At 43.0% G+C, this 14,557-nt stretch overlaps 1 protein-coding gene across 3 annotated transcripts in view; it reads left to right on the top strand.

Annotated features, from left to right (window-relative positions):
- Window positions 1-1,365: 1,365 nt before the first annotated feature.
- The window catches only part of GAREM1 (GRB2 associated regulator of MAPK1 subtype 1), a 70,268-nt gene continuing 57,076 nt past the window's right edge, over window positions 1,366-14,557 (top strand). For 2 of the 3 annotated variants that reach the window (XM_033155109.1, XM_033155108.1), the window contains exon 1: window positions 1,621-1,818. In XM_033155109.1, coding sequence (XP_033011000.1) covers window positions 1,698-1,818 — 121 coding nt within the window. In that variant the 5' untranslated portion in view covers window positions 1,621-1,697. Of the gene's footprint in view, window positions 1,819-14,557 lie in introns of all 3 variants that reach the window. The other variant, XM_033155111.1, reaches the window with a different exon arrangement.

Below are 14,557 nucleotides of genomic sequence, written 5' to 3'. Positions count from 1 at the left end.
AGGAAGTGTTGCGATTGTAGTAATGGGTGACTTAAGCTGCCCTTGCATCGGCAGGGTAAATGTGTATTCTGGTCATGACCAAGAGGTTTCTTGATACCTTAAATGACTGTGCCCAAGAACAGCTGGTCATGGAACCAATGTCAGGGAAGCTGACCAAGTGGGAGCAGTGATCATGGTGCTATTTGGTTCATGTGTAAGTGGACAATTGTTAGCAGAGTCACACTGGACTTCTGAAGAACAACATTTAAAAAAACGATGAGAGTGTGAAAAATAAAGTCAAGAGAGTCAAAAATCTCTCTCCAGAGGCCTGGGGGTTGTTAAAAACCACAGAAACAAAGGCTCAGGTAGCCTATATACTGTAGGATTTAGGTTTTCAAAAACAGGGATCATTGAGTCCTAAAGCATCTAGCAGGGTCTAATCCAATCCATAATCCAGTCTTCATTTTGGAACCAAGTCTAAACTTGGACAAGATCTGGGAAGAATCTGGGGATTTAGTCCCCCCTCAGCCATGAATCATACTGTGTGATCTTTGGCCAGGCACTGTCTCTCAGCCTAACCTACTTCACAGGGTTCTTGTGAAGATAAAATGGGAGATTGGAGAACCAAGTACATCACCTTGAAGGAACAGGTTGTAAATAAATGTAATAAATAAAACAAGATGCAGCCTCATTTTTTATAGTTTCCCTTAGTTTGTTTTCCTTGTTGCCCTTGTCCTCGCTTCCCCCCTTTCCTGTAACATTTCGTCTAATGGAGAATTTTGGAGAACTCAGAACGTTGCTCGCTGTCTTGTGACATTTTGGTTGATCCTAATAATAGTATTGATCAGTGGCGGCGGCAGAAGACAAAAAGGGGGGCACAAAAGGGGGAAAGCCTATTTCTAGAATAGATAGTGGTTTGTGTGTGCCATATGTCGAGATCGCTAAAAGAAAAATAACAGTATATATACGTTAATAATAATCCAGCGGGGGGGGCGGGGCGAGAGATCCTTGTTGCCACCGCGCACCGCCCATGGTAATAACCCAACTGTGGGTTAATACCACGGACATATCGATCTGGCGGCAGCCCGCGTCACTTTCGCCATGTTTATTCTGAATCCCATTCTTTCCAACGGGGTTTATTTCCTCCCGAGTAAGCAGCTTGCGGCTTCTGCTTTTCCACGCGTTTACTTGGGCAGCAGCTGCTTCAGCTGATTTCCTAACTCAGGGGCCGCCGCCGCCGCCGCAGCTTGCAGGGCGCCTGAGCAGCCGGACGGGGGAGCGAGAGCGACAGCGTTTGCGTCCGTCTCCTCCCGCGCCCGGCGCTGCTCTCTCTCTCTCTCCACGCCCCCAGGAGGGAGCGCCTGGGCTGCCCTTTTCCCGGGGAGTGGAGAAGAGGAGGGGCGCCCACTGCGCAGGCGTCGCTCGCACCTTGTTGATTAGTCAGTCCGTGCTGGGATGGCGTTTACTGGGTCAGCTGGAGCTGCAAGCAGAGGAGCCAGCGGGAAGAGCCGCCGCCGTCTGTGCAACCCACGCCGCCGCCGCCGCTGCTGGGGGGCCGGCGGAGGAGCAGCAGCAGCTGTCGGCGGAGACTCGCCTTGCTTTTAAGCCAAGCCCATCATGGCCTGGGGAGGCGGCGGCGGCAAGAGTCGAGGCTGAGGAGGGCGAAGCAGCCACCAGACGACCCCCGCCGCCTCCCGGACCCCAAAAAGGGTGGGAACATGGATGCGGGCCCCTCGCCGGGCTCCAGTCTGAAGGATGTGAAGTGGAGTGCCGTGTCTGTCCCGCTGGACCTGCTGGTGAGCACCTACCGCCTGCCTCAGGTCGTCAGGCTGGAAGGCGGTGAGTAGAAAGAGCGCAAAGGGCCGCGCGGAAAAGCGGAGGCAGTAGCCGCAGCTGCAGCTCCTCGCTTGTTAACTACTTGGCCGGACTCCGGAGGGTTGGGAGCGGGAGAAGCGGCGCCGGTGGTGGCGCTTGTGCAGCCGGGCACTGGCTCTCCTCCTTCCCCAGCCACTTAGGAAAGAGTCGCCAGGCTCTGCTTCTTCTCCACTTGAACGCCGGCCAAACTCCAGGCGCGAGTCCTTCTGGGGAGAAGAGCCCATTGGGGAAAGGGGGCACGTGACCAAAATATGAATGGGGCACGAAGGAGGCGAGTGCCAGGGCTTTGATCTTAAGGAGCTCCAAGCGGCTGGGGGCAATGTCGGGGCCCGGGGAGCTGGTGCGGTCGGCGCGCCGAATGGGGAGGAGGAGAGGGGGCAAGTGAGCTGCGGCGGAATGCCCCCTGGCTCGCCTCTTGCCCGCTGTTGCTTCCTGCGCGAATTGGGACCCTTTTAATTTACCGTATCTAAAAGTCGAGAGGCTTTCCCTTAGTCGTCCTGGCTGCGATCCCAAGAAGTTCAGCTGGAAGTTAGGTCCCGTTACAAAGAACCTGGGCTGACTTGCGGCTGGGATATTAGAGCCCCTGAACACAATGCAACGCAAGAGCTGCTTGGTTAAGAAACCCACTCAAGCAGATGGGCTCAGGTGTGTTATGTTGGCTTGTGGTCCAAAACGCAAAGTTTAGGATTCTGCGTAATCTTCAGATCAAGAATTGTGTTCGCCCATAGACTTATTGAGATGGCTATTGGCTCTCAGCTTCTCTTACTGAGGGCAACATTAACAGGAGTGGTACAGAGAAAGAAGAAATGGTTCTAACCCCCCCCCCCTCCAAAAGGGGCATAAACTAAGAATTGCTTCTATAGCTTGGTGCAGAAATCCAATTCCCTTCAAAGTATGGTTGATAGGCTCTTCTGTTGAAGGGCTATTCTGGCAAGCTGTGTTTAACTTTGAAAGGTTTAGTATGATGTGCTTATTTCCCCCCAGCTCCTTTATTATGGAGATGTGTTTGTCAAACAAACACATTATAGTAATTATAACCATTGCAATTACTACTTCAGTCATCTGTGCTCTCAGCTAGCCAAAAGCTTCTTTTTTTTGCAGCTTCAGATTGAAACTCACGTTTTATTTTGTTTCCCCCATCCATCCACACACACACACACACAGCAAGAGAGAATACCCATTTTCTTGTGTACCCATCTCCTGTGCCAACCTTTGAATTGGATTTATTTACAGTTGAATCCTTTGAAAGCTCTTTAAAAAAAAACCTTTTGCACAAATTGAACTTTCAAGTTATGAAAAAAACATTTCCTATTGGAATGGCAAGAGATGGAATTGCCAATCATTCTCTCTCTTGGAGAAGTGTGTTTGTATCTGCCTTGTTTACATATGCAATACAGGAGAGCAACAGCTATGATGCAATATTTATGCCTCTTTAAATATTGAATAGATAATGGTTCCAACCCTGCATCACCTATTTGCCCAGATCTATCAAGGTATTCCCAATTGATTAAGCTAGACATTCATTAAACCAAAGATGGAAAATTTCATATGGGCACCCTGCCTGAATTTTTCTTCAGTATTCTCTAGTTAACAGTTGACTCTTCTGTTCGAGTGGTTGCATATTATCAGATGACGTCTATGAATTAAAACGAATAGCCAAGTTATATAACATGTTAATAAAGGAGGGCATGGAAGGGTTGTTGATTGGTGCATTTCTATTATTAGGGGCCTGTCTACTGGGTTTTCATCCGCTTTTCCTCTCCTCTCAAATGTAGCAGTGCAAAAATAGTTGCTGGTGTCTCTCTCTTCCCCTTGCATTGGATGTAATTGCTGTGTGATCGGCAAGCAGTTGGGAAGTGGATAACTGAGCTGGGAAGGTTTTCCACTGCAGCTTTTGAACTGTTGTGCTGCTCTCCATAATTTTCTGCTATCTTCTAATCATAATTTCTTCCTGGAATTCAACCCTTGATGTCATTATAACTTTAGGATTAAGGCGTTTTTCCTCACTGTATTACAGCTCTTGTGCAAGTCTCTCTTCTGAATGCTCTTTGCAATCCGCCTAGTGATCACTGTCCGTTTGTGTCCAAGGCTTTCTTCATGGCTCCAGGAACTGGAAGAAGCAGTACATGGCAGAGGCGGGGTTATGGGAATCTGTCCCCCTCTGCAAGTTGGAGGGTGACTCGTGTTGGCTTCCCATGTAGTAAAGAACCCTGATTTTCTGGGAGTTTACATTGTTTGGGAGCCTTCATGAGGACATGAGGTTCCTTGCTTTCGACAGTTGTCTTCCCACCCACGGATAGCAATGTGAGGAGGCAAAAGTAGCATATTCACCCCCACTTCCTCCCCCACGTGTTACTTTTTGAAGTTCCTGATTGTCTGAAGAAGGGTTAAGTTTCCAATTGATTCCTAATTTTAAAGAATGTGCAAAACACTCTTTCATATTGTCCTTCTCACAATAGACTGCTGAAAACATCATTAAATAGTATTGGCCCATTTGACTAATGGGAAAAGTGAGATACTAAGGGGTTGATAAAATTCAAGTTCTGCTCATTAGCAGCTGTTGTTTCTAAGAATTTAGAATTTCTTCACCTCTTTCACCATGATAGAAATACATGGCCCGTATTTTCATTCTGAATGATATCTGTGTGAATCTTGATATATCGAGTGATGGCAGCACTGGACACGCTTCAGTCTTTGATCTTGAATATATTTAAAAGTTGTTAAATAGTCAGTTACTTCGGATGGTATACGTAGAAAAAAATACTCTGCATTTGCATATTCAATAAAGTTCTGATGGCAAATAATCCAGCTCCTTTGTGTGAGTGTCCTAAGGGCTATCTGCCCATACACACTTAAGTAGAACACTTTTGCTTTAGCATGGAGTTTTGGAGAACCTGAAAGCTTCTTCACTACCTTGTGACATTTTTGTTGGATACAAATACTATTGTGGATTTTACGCTTCGTGTGTGTGTGTGTGTGTGTGTGTGTGTGTCAACCTGACGCTGATTGTTTATACTGTACTTCATCACTGAATAAATTACGATAGCCAACATCATCACCATCAAACATTGCATTTACAATACTTTTCCTAAGTAAGTGTTCAGTGTTATTAACATGCATTACTTTAAGAATCCTTACATGCAAAGATATATTACAAAAACAAAATGAACAGTTTATTTTAAAAAATAGAATCCCTACGGTATTCATTACCCCACTTTTGTACAAAAGGAGTACCTGGTGGTCGACCCATGAGTTCATGGTTTTGGGAAGATTTGAACTGGGATTCTCTGAGCCCACAGTTCATTTTCCTAGCTACTGTGCTCTGCCAGCTACAGTATATTCTAATCCTGCCTTCTGTGCTGGCTGGGATTGATAGGCGATGTGATCCAGAACCTCTGGGAGGCACCAGGATGGCAAAGGCTGCTCTAGATCACTTGGACTGTTCTGTGGACTGTTACACATGTAGAATGTCCTTTGTTGGTCTGGTGCATATTGTTAACTTTGCATTACTTTCAGAGCAGCATCTTTGTGAGGAGTTTGCAGAAGACATTGCTTTCAGCATAAGCTTATTTTCACAACAATGTTTTGCTTAAGGGTGTAGGATAAGGCTTTACTGTCAGTATCTTTTTGTGCAGAGCTATTAATAAGAATGAATGAATATGAAAATAGCTCTAAATAGATGTGTGTGCGTGCGTGCTCTCCCTCTCTATGTTAATAATTAGCCTTGAATGTCACTCTAAGGGTTTGGAGAGGGGGGAGGATCAGACATGTGCCCAAATACATCCGGAGTTGGAAAGCCATGGCCTTGGCTTTTTATTAACCATTGGTATTATTCTTTTTATGTGTGGACACTTGTGCTAGGAGCTCTCTGTATGTATTTTTGCCTGGGTGACTTTGGAAATTCAGAAAGTATGCAATTAAAATGCATGAGGGTATTGGGAAGCCATGTAAGAATCATTCCTACAAGGGAATGTTGTGGAAACGATAATGAATGGTAAACAAGCAAATTGCAGCAAGTTCCTTTGAAAGAATAGCAAGCAGACAAAATAGGGGCTGTGAGGAAGGAAAAGATATCCGTGGACCTGTTCAAAAATGATGTAGAAAGCTGTGTCAAGTGAACACACACTTTTCATTGTGTACCGTACACTTTGCAGCAATGACTAATTACAGTAGAGAAAGAAATTCTCTCCGTTTTTGTAGATTCATGCATTTTTTCAGTTTTCATGCTTTTTTCCTATATGTACACAAAAGTGCCATAAAGGAATCTTGCATTGTTTAGCATGACCCTGAATTTCTTTGTATAACAGAGCTCTTTTATTACACTGTTCCTTAGTTTCCTTGATGGGACTGTTTTGCCAGAAGAAAGTGATTCATTGGGAAAATAGATACACATGCTGATGTCTTGCATAAGAACTAGGGAGACATGCTGATGTTATTGGCTCCTTGAAAAGATAGGATGGATTTGTAGAAAGCAGTGTAGTATTATACGAGTCCATTCTTTTTCTGGCAAGGATGGTGCCAGATAGATTTTGAAAAGGAATATGCCCCACCATACTTAGCAGTTTGGATATAAGAGCCAACACAATCTAGGGCCTGTGAGCATGTCCTTGCCATTGGGGTAATTGTTATGGCACTTAAATGTGGAGGCTTTCATTTTCACATGAAGGTATTTTGCACAGACACACTCATTTGAGGCAACCTACAAATGAAATATTGTGGCACTCGTTACGTGAAAGCAAAATGTTGTAAAGAGCCTAACGCTCTTGCTTTAAGAACCGTGAGGCTGAATGTGGCCCGTTGTGCTCAAACAAGTTCTTTCTCCTCTTTCCACTCATCATGGTTATAACTGCCTGACAAACTACTTCCTCCTGCTTCAATGCAATCCTTTGGAGATTTAATTGCTACTGTAGGTCATCTTCCAATGCAGTAAAGCTCATGTTAGCTCTTTGCCTAGTGATGTGATGTCTAAAGCTGCTTTTATTTTAAACAGCTAATTCATTTTTATTGATTAATATGGAATGGTTTCCCCCTTTCCTCTATCATAGCCTTGTACTAAGCCTTGTACTTTCTCTTGTACTTGAGGCAGTTCTTGTACTTCCTTTTCAATACAAAATACAAAATAAAAAAATTCCTTCCAGTAGCACCTTAGAGACCAACTAAGTTTGTCCTTTTCAATGTCTTTGAATCCTGAGATAACCACCAATCTTGGTACGCTTGAAACTACTGTAGTAAACTTTAAGAAGTCCTTTTCTTGTGCCAGTAAGATACTGCTTTTTTGTTAACCACCTTAGGATTGACTTATTTTTAAATGAAGAGCAGTATAGAAATGACTTAAAATAAGTGCTGTTCCTTCACAGCTACTGGCCTTGGTAGCTCCTGCAGGTTCCAACCACCATGTTTTTAAACAAATGGGCTTTGGCTATGCATATATACATGCTGTTGTTAAAATGAGAGCCAGGGCAGGGGAGCTGGTGTATCATGGCAGGAGGGATGGAAGGAAGGTGACAATTAGGCAAATCACTGGAGAGATTTGGTAGGTCTGAACTGGGCAGGAGGCTGCGTAATGAGGCCATAATACTGACATGGAAGTAGGCACGTTTTTCTGTTTTGTTTTTTTGAGGAGGTGAATTGGGGTCATTGCCAAGTTGATGAAGAATAACTGTAGGCTGTGTAGGTACTAGTTTCATTAAGAGAAAGCTAACTTCAAGGGCCATGGGGAATATCTAGTACACCATTCACAATTATGTGTACAGAGTCCTGTATGTTGGGTACATGTTATGCGTGCTGTTCACTAACGGGATGTAAGAAGAAACATACAGCTCAGTCTGTTGACAGTTTGGAATACTGTTGCTGCTGCTTCCCAAGATAAAGCATTTCTGAAAAATTACTTTTTGAAAGCATTTTGACCTGGTGTGGTCTGCTGTCTTTCCCTGGTATATATTGTTTCCTGGGGGGCGGGGGGGAATCTCATTTCTGTATATCGGCAGTGAGCTGAGCCCCTGTTGCCTATACCCAGCTTGCAACAGTTGCTTGCAGGTTTGCAAAAGTATAAAACTTCATTAGGGGCGTAAATATGAATTGTTGGTTCGGTTAGGTGATGGTGCTTGTTCTAAGTGAATGAATTTTTCATTAGTTTTTAGCCTTATTACAAGCTGCCACAAGAACCCCCTGGCCAAAAATAAAAGAAATACGTTTAAGTACATATAAACATAACTGAGAATAGCACCATTCTGGTATGAGTCACACACACATATATTTTAGTTCGGTTTTGACGGTTCCCTTTGAGTTCTTGTAAAGTTCATTTTCAGGAATGAAAAGAGCCTTGGAGGAAAGTGCTTTTCCCTTATTGGCAATATAAGTGTGCATTGTTCAAGGCTGAGAGAAAGAGAGAGAACTATGTTGCACTTGAGAAGTAGAAAGGCTATTACAAGAGGATGTTGTAAGGCAGGCAGCTATGACTTGTGACCTCTGGTTAAACTGATCTTTTTAATATCTGCAATGGGAGATGGCTGCTGTTTAGAAAGAGAGAGAGACCAGTTATTATTGTGTTGTAAAGTCCTATTCGTCCACATACAAGAAGTTCAGGTCATCTTCCAAAGGTATTATTTAGCATGTTATAAGGGGACAATATGCCCAGGGCCAAACTACATGTGGCGTCAAATCCATGGTTTGATGTCATGCATCTCTCTGAAACAGAACACTACTATAAATAGCCATTGATAAAGACCGTGGGGAGAACCTTTCAACCCTTTCCTCACAGGCCACGGTCCCATCACTCCCTCCCCAAAGCTCCCATTAGCTTGAGTGGCTTTTGAAGATTTCTCTCTGCAGTAGTTCCCACTGTTACAGAGGCCTTTCTCTCCGATTTGTTCCTTAATTATTTTCTTGCTTTTTTCTTGTCTTACAGTCTGTAAGCCCACAGTCAGGGCCCGTCTTTAGATGATGGTGGTGATGGTGATTCTACAGCATCTGGTTGAGTTGTTTGATTTATACACTGGGCAATATTTTATAAAGCTTAATATTGCTTAATTAATATTTTCTGTAAGTTGCTTTGAGTTACTTTTGTGAAAAGAGTGATTAATAAAAATAAGAAATAATAATAAGCATAGCTTTTATAAATGGTTTTCTTTGTATTGTATAATTGAATAGAGAAGAGGAGGAGCCTCCACTTGTTCAGTGCCTTATTGCTCTCAGTGCCAGATTGTTCCCGGCAGTTTAGTCTGAGGTCTTATGCTGCAATCCTATACAAACATATCTAGAGTAAGTCCCACTGAACCCAGTACTTGCAAAGTAGATGTGAATAGGCTGTTAGGCTGAGAATAAATTTGCCTCAGTGTGTTTTGACAGACAATCAGATATGGGCAAAGGATGTGATTATAGCTTTCAGTGTGGCGGCATTGCTTTATGTTCGATAGTGTGCAATCCAATATGCTGTATTGTGTTAACTTCCTGCTTCGGTAATAGATAAATTAGTGGGAAGCAATACAATATGGCATCCTGCCATGTGTAATACGAAGGTGGTATGATTGTGAATTCAGTCCTTCTCCCAAGTTAAAGCCTCTCTATTTTCTTCACTCTCCTTGAGGCATACTAAACATTTCCAAAATATATTAAGCAACTTCCCACAATGAATTGTTAATGGCCTAGTTTGCATGTAATGTCAAACCATAGTTAATGTTTAACTGTGGTCTAGCACCAGGGTGCAATGTGTTAGTGCAGGCTGCTGAAAGTCTCCACTTTGCTTCTCCCCTACTCTTTGCTGGAAGCAACAAATTGAAAGGGCAGGTCAACACCAGATATTTAAAGCACACCCAACATACTGGTACATTTAAAGCATATGACACACACCCCTTGAGAACATCAGGAACTGTAATTTGTTAAGGGCGCTGGGAAATGTAGCTCTGTGAGGGGTAAACTATAGTTCCCAATGTTCTTTGGAGGAGGTAATGTGCTTTAAATGTGTGTTGGGTGTGCTTTGAATTTATGGTGTAGAACAGTCATGTGTACTGAGTGTGCTTTAAACATAAGGTGTGCATCTCCCCTAAACGTTTGTGTATCAGGGCACATAGTGGGCATGTGAGAGCTCAGAACACACCCTAAAAACCAATTTATTTATTTAAATTGATCTTATATCCTGCTCTTCCTCCCCAAAGGATTCCAGCTCCCCCACTGAAACTGTCTAGATTCGAACTTCCATTAAAAAAAATCACATGTTAATATTTTACATCAATTTAATGCAGTGAGAAATCTGTGTTAATATTATCCTGCCTCTGCAACAGTCATATAGCAGCCTTTCTGCAATATGCCAAAGCAACACGTCAGGTTAATAGCATCCCCTAATGGAAATAATTGTCAATGAGGTCTAAACCATTTCCCAGCACATATACTCTAGTCAGGAAAGCCTAAATGAGTAAGTGGCAGAGCTGAACTGTAGTTGGCCAGTAGGGAAATCCTTATAGAGTAGGCAGGTCTAAAGGCTCAATTAAAATTCTCAGGAGGATGTGTCTGCAGATAGTACTAGAACTTTGGTCTGAATCCTTTGTTAGCCTGGGCAGGGCCTCAGTTTGATAAGGGGGACCAGGATATACCTGTCAATAATTGGATTTCTCCAATATTTAACCTTAATCTTAACCAGTAGGATTCAGGCTGATCATAAAAAGAGCCCCAGTGGAATCAGACCAAAGGCCTCAACTAGTCCTGAATTTTCCCTCCCACGGTGACTAAGCAGGGAATTTCACAAGCAGGAAGACAAAAGGAACATAGCCGAGTTACACCATTGGTCATCTAGCTTGGCTTTGTCTACATGAACTGGCATCAGTTGTCCAGGGGTTGAGGCAGGGGACATTCCCAGCCCTGCCTGGAAGTGCCAGGGATTGAACCCAGGATCTTCTGTGCACAAAGGAAATGCTCTGCTGCTGAGCTGTGACTCTTCCTCCAAAGAGCTCTCTCCCACTGTTGTTTTCACTGGTATAGCATCCTAGAGGTAGTATGACAACCATGATGAGCAGAGCAGTCACATTTAATAGCCTTTTACTTCAGAATTTGTATAGTCCCCTTTTCACGCCTTCTAAGTTGGGCGCTGAAAAGTGGTAGAAGAGCAGTTAAAAACTGACCTTGAGCAAAACCCAGCAGACTTTAGGTTAAGCAAAGGTTTTTTTGTGGTGTGTGTGGTCGAACCGCATTATTTTTATTTGTTACATTTCTATCCCACTTGTCCTCCCAGCAGTTTAAGACAGGGTACATGGTCCCTTCTCATGTTATCCTCACAACATCATGGTGAAGTAGGTTAGGCTGAGAGCTGGTGACTGGACCAAGATCCCGTTCAGGCTTCATGGCCAAGTTGGATTTGAATCAGTCTCCCCAGATCTAATCCGACACTCCTATCATTGCATCTTGCATCATGCCATCCTGTACAATATATCCTCTGTGTGGGAGCCATTGCTACCACCTGTTGAATAAAAGGGTGTTTGTGAACTCAGTTAACCCCCATTTGCAGAGGGCTGGTGGGAGGCACTTTTGAACAGTTTGCTCATTGTCAGGGATCGGATCATAATTGATGCTAAAGACTGTTGTAAAGTTGGTTTATTCCTGAGTACCTCCCATCTTGAATGAGGTATCCTAGAAGTGGTAAAGCTGCAGCCAAAATGAGTCAGGGACTGGAATGCCTTCACTACAAAGAGAAACTGAAGCATTTAGAGCCCAGGGGGGTGCAGAACCTCAGTTAGCTATGTATTTTTATTGACTTTTGTTGATTTGGGGGGCATCTGCTCCCCCTGCCCCCCCCCCTTGGCTACATCCATGTTTGGAGCTTTTTACTTTTTAGCAGGAAGAGCCAGGTAAGAGGGGTGGGGTAGAGATTTTTAAAATCGTGCATGGTGTGGATTTCAGAGGCTCTGTCAGTGCCAGATGGAATCCTCAAGGAGACCACTATGCTCACACATGCCACATTGCCAACCTTTGGCTTAATAGAACCACATATTTAAAAGGTGTGTGTTTGGGTTTTTTTTGCTGGACATTAAATAAGTTACTACACAAGAAAAAATTCTTTTTTCTTGTCAAAGCACTATCTTCTAATTAAATGTGTTAAAATCTGTTGCTTTGCTCAGTGTGTGAAATTTCAGAAACAGGTATACTATGTGAAATAACTGTCAACCATATGGTATTTAACCCGCCCCCGCCCCCTTGATTTAACACAAGTTCAGTTAACAGCAATTGATATAAAGCTGATCTTGTCTAGTAAGTAGCAAATAGGAAGTAAATCTAATCTGTCATTTTAAAAGTTAGCAGCTTTTTCATACCCCTTAGTTGAAATATGGCATTACTAAACTGTATAACAACTCAAAGAACTTGAACAATGCCTGAAAATTTGATGTAACTTTTATGCTGGTTTACATCTGACTTTGAACCTTCTCTGAACTTCTGTTCAAGGGGTCAGTTCTTCCTAAAATGCAAAATAAGAACAGAAAATGCTGTCCAACTGCTGCGTTCCCCCCCCCCTTCTGTTTCCCTGGCCTCTAGCCAAATCAAATTATCCCTCTGTCAGGCTCTCCAAATTAGTTCAGCATTCACATGGAGGGAAATTTTTCAATATGTTTGGTAATTAATTGTATTGGAGCTTTTACCCATTGCACAAACAGACTGCAAAAACTTAAAAAATAGGATATGTGTTGTGATTTTAAAAAACAAAACAAAACAAAGTTCTGTATGACTTGCAGTTAGAGAACTTTGAATATATTGGCTGTCTTTTGAGCCAAAGTTTCCTTCTAATGTAGGTCCACCTAAATGAGGAGTTTGGGTCTGCTGCTAGCCAACCCACCTCTTCATAACTGGGAGGGGGGAAGCATTTCAGAAGGTAAATCAGCTGCATTAGAGAGAGAGAAATTACTTTCTACTGGGGAGCATAAGGTTTATAGTTTCTTCTGCTTCCAGAACTGAATTGTGAGACAAATAAAGACAGAACGTGTGCTTCCCAGCTATTACACATCCTGTTCTGTGTTCATCTTCAGGGCTGGTTCAAGGTTTCCATACCCCTGAGCATCCCCCTCTCCACATTCACTGCAGTGGGCACCAGGAAGCCTGAGCTCTAATACATCATCCTTTCATCCTTCTGCTCTCAGAGTGAACAAATGAGTTGGTGGGACTTGTCCACACAAAGCAGAGGGAAAGAGGATGTGGGAGCAATAAGTGAGGTTGTAGCATCGGAGGGAAAGATGAAGGAGAGTGGCAGCTGTCCAACCCATGCTACCTCCTGCTGCCAAGCTTCTGTGTGGGCGCTCATTTGCAGAAGCCATAGGGAATTCACTGATTCCTATGAATTACTGTCACATGAAAACATCCAATTAATTGGAGAGGGAAGCATAAAGTCATTTGGTATTCAGTGCATTCTCATTGGAAGAAAGCTGACCAATGTTTCAGTATTAGGGTCCTGCGCCTTGAGTGCAGGAGCTGTGAACCTTTAGCCCTCCAGATGTTTGACTACAACTCCCATAATCCCCGACCACTGGCCATGCTGGCTGGAGCTGATGGGAGATGGGGTTGGCATCTGAAGAACTGCAGGTTATTTACTTCTCCTTTAGTCACGTATGGCAACATTTGGGTTGATTTCTCTCTTTTGTGACAGCCTGCACACTTTATCTAAAAAAGATGTAGGAGCTGTAGTGTTCAAAACTAGCTCTTCTTAGACAAAATGTTTTCCTTCCTCTGTCCCACCTTTCCTATTGTGTGCCATGACTTTACTTTGCAAGAAAAGAATGCTCCATTCATTGCAAAATGTATGGTTTACCTTAGCACTCATTTAGATCTGAATCACTGCAAGTCTTGTTATTACCAGGGCTTTGTAGCATGAGAGTTATTGCTATGCTTACCAGCAAGATGAGCCCCTTCAAGGGCTGGCTGGCTTATGAGTCAGTATTCATGGTCCTAGTTCCCCTCTGGAAGAATCAGTTGGTTGGAAAAGCCTTATACAAGCTATTAGTCCTGCAAGGGGAGGATAGAACTTAAAAACATCTGGCAGCTCTTTAGCTAGCAGTACTAAAGTATTGTGAATATATTTATAAAGGAAGCAATAACCGAGGTTCCACCCACCCACATTCATTTCTAGGTTGTCCAGCCTTTGGAATTGCGTACTTTATTCTTAGCTGTAATTCCTGCATTACAGGGGATTGGACTAGATGACCAAACCAAAGTACAAAAAATCTTAGGAGACGTTTCTTTCATCTTTCTACTGACTAGGGGGAGAAAAGCTTTGAAGGAAGTTTCTTACTATTGAAGGAGGTATGACAATAGTAGCCATGCATCATAAATAAAATATTTGTGAAGTTCTATTGATCAGAAAATTAACATTGTTTGGTTCTTGGATAAAAAAGAAGGCTGTTTTAATCTGCACATGTGCTCCAGCTGTTAGCTAAAAGCTTCAGTTCCTTTTTGTATCTGAAGCACAGTAGGTGTCAGGATTGTAAGCAAAAAATGAATGTTTATATTAAAAAGGCTCTTGTGACATCTAACAAACAGAGTATAAATGGTGATATACTACTATGCTGCTACAATACAGGAATTATTTCAGCACTGTAGTAAATTTTGCTAGTGGAGTGTAAAGACGTCTAGCTGGCTGGCTGCCATCTCAAATAAAGTGGAAAAAGGAAAAAAAAACACGGGTCACTTTTGTCTTGTTCAAGTCGGCAGAGTTATTTGCAGCACACAACAC

Source organism: Lacerta agilis, chromosome 7 (genome assembly GCF_009819535.1).
Source record: "Lacerta agilis isolate rLacAgi1 chromosome 7, rLacAgi1.pri, whole genome shotgun sequence".
In the NCBI taxonomy this organism is placed as follows: domain Eukaryota; kingdom Metazoa; phylum Chordata; class Lepidosauria; order Squamata; family Lacertidae; genus Lacerta; species Lacerta agilis.
Note: the sequence above shows the minus strand (reverse complement) of the source record. Positions and strands in the feature narration are given on the sequence as shown.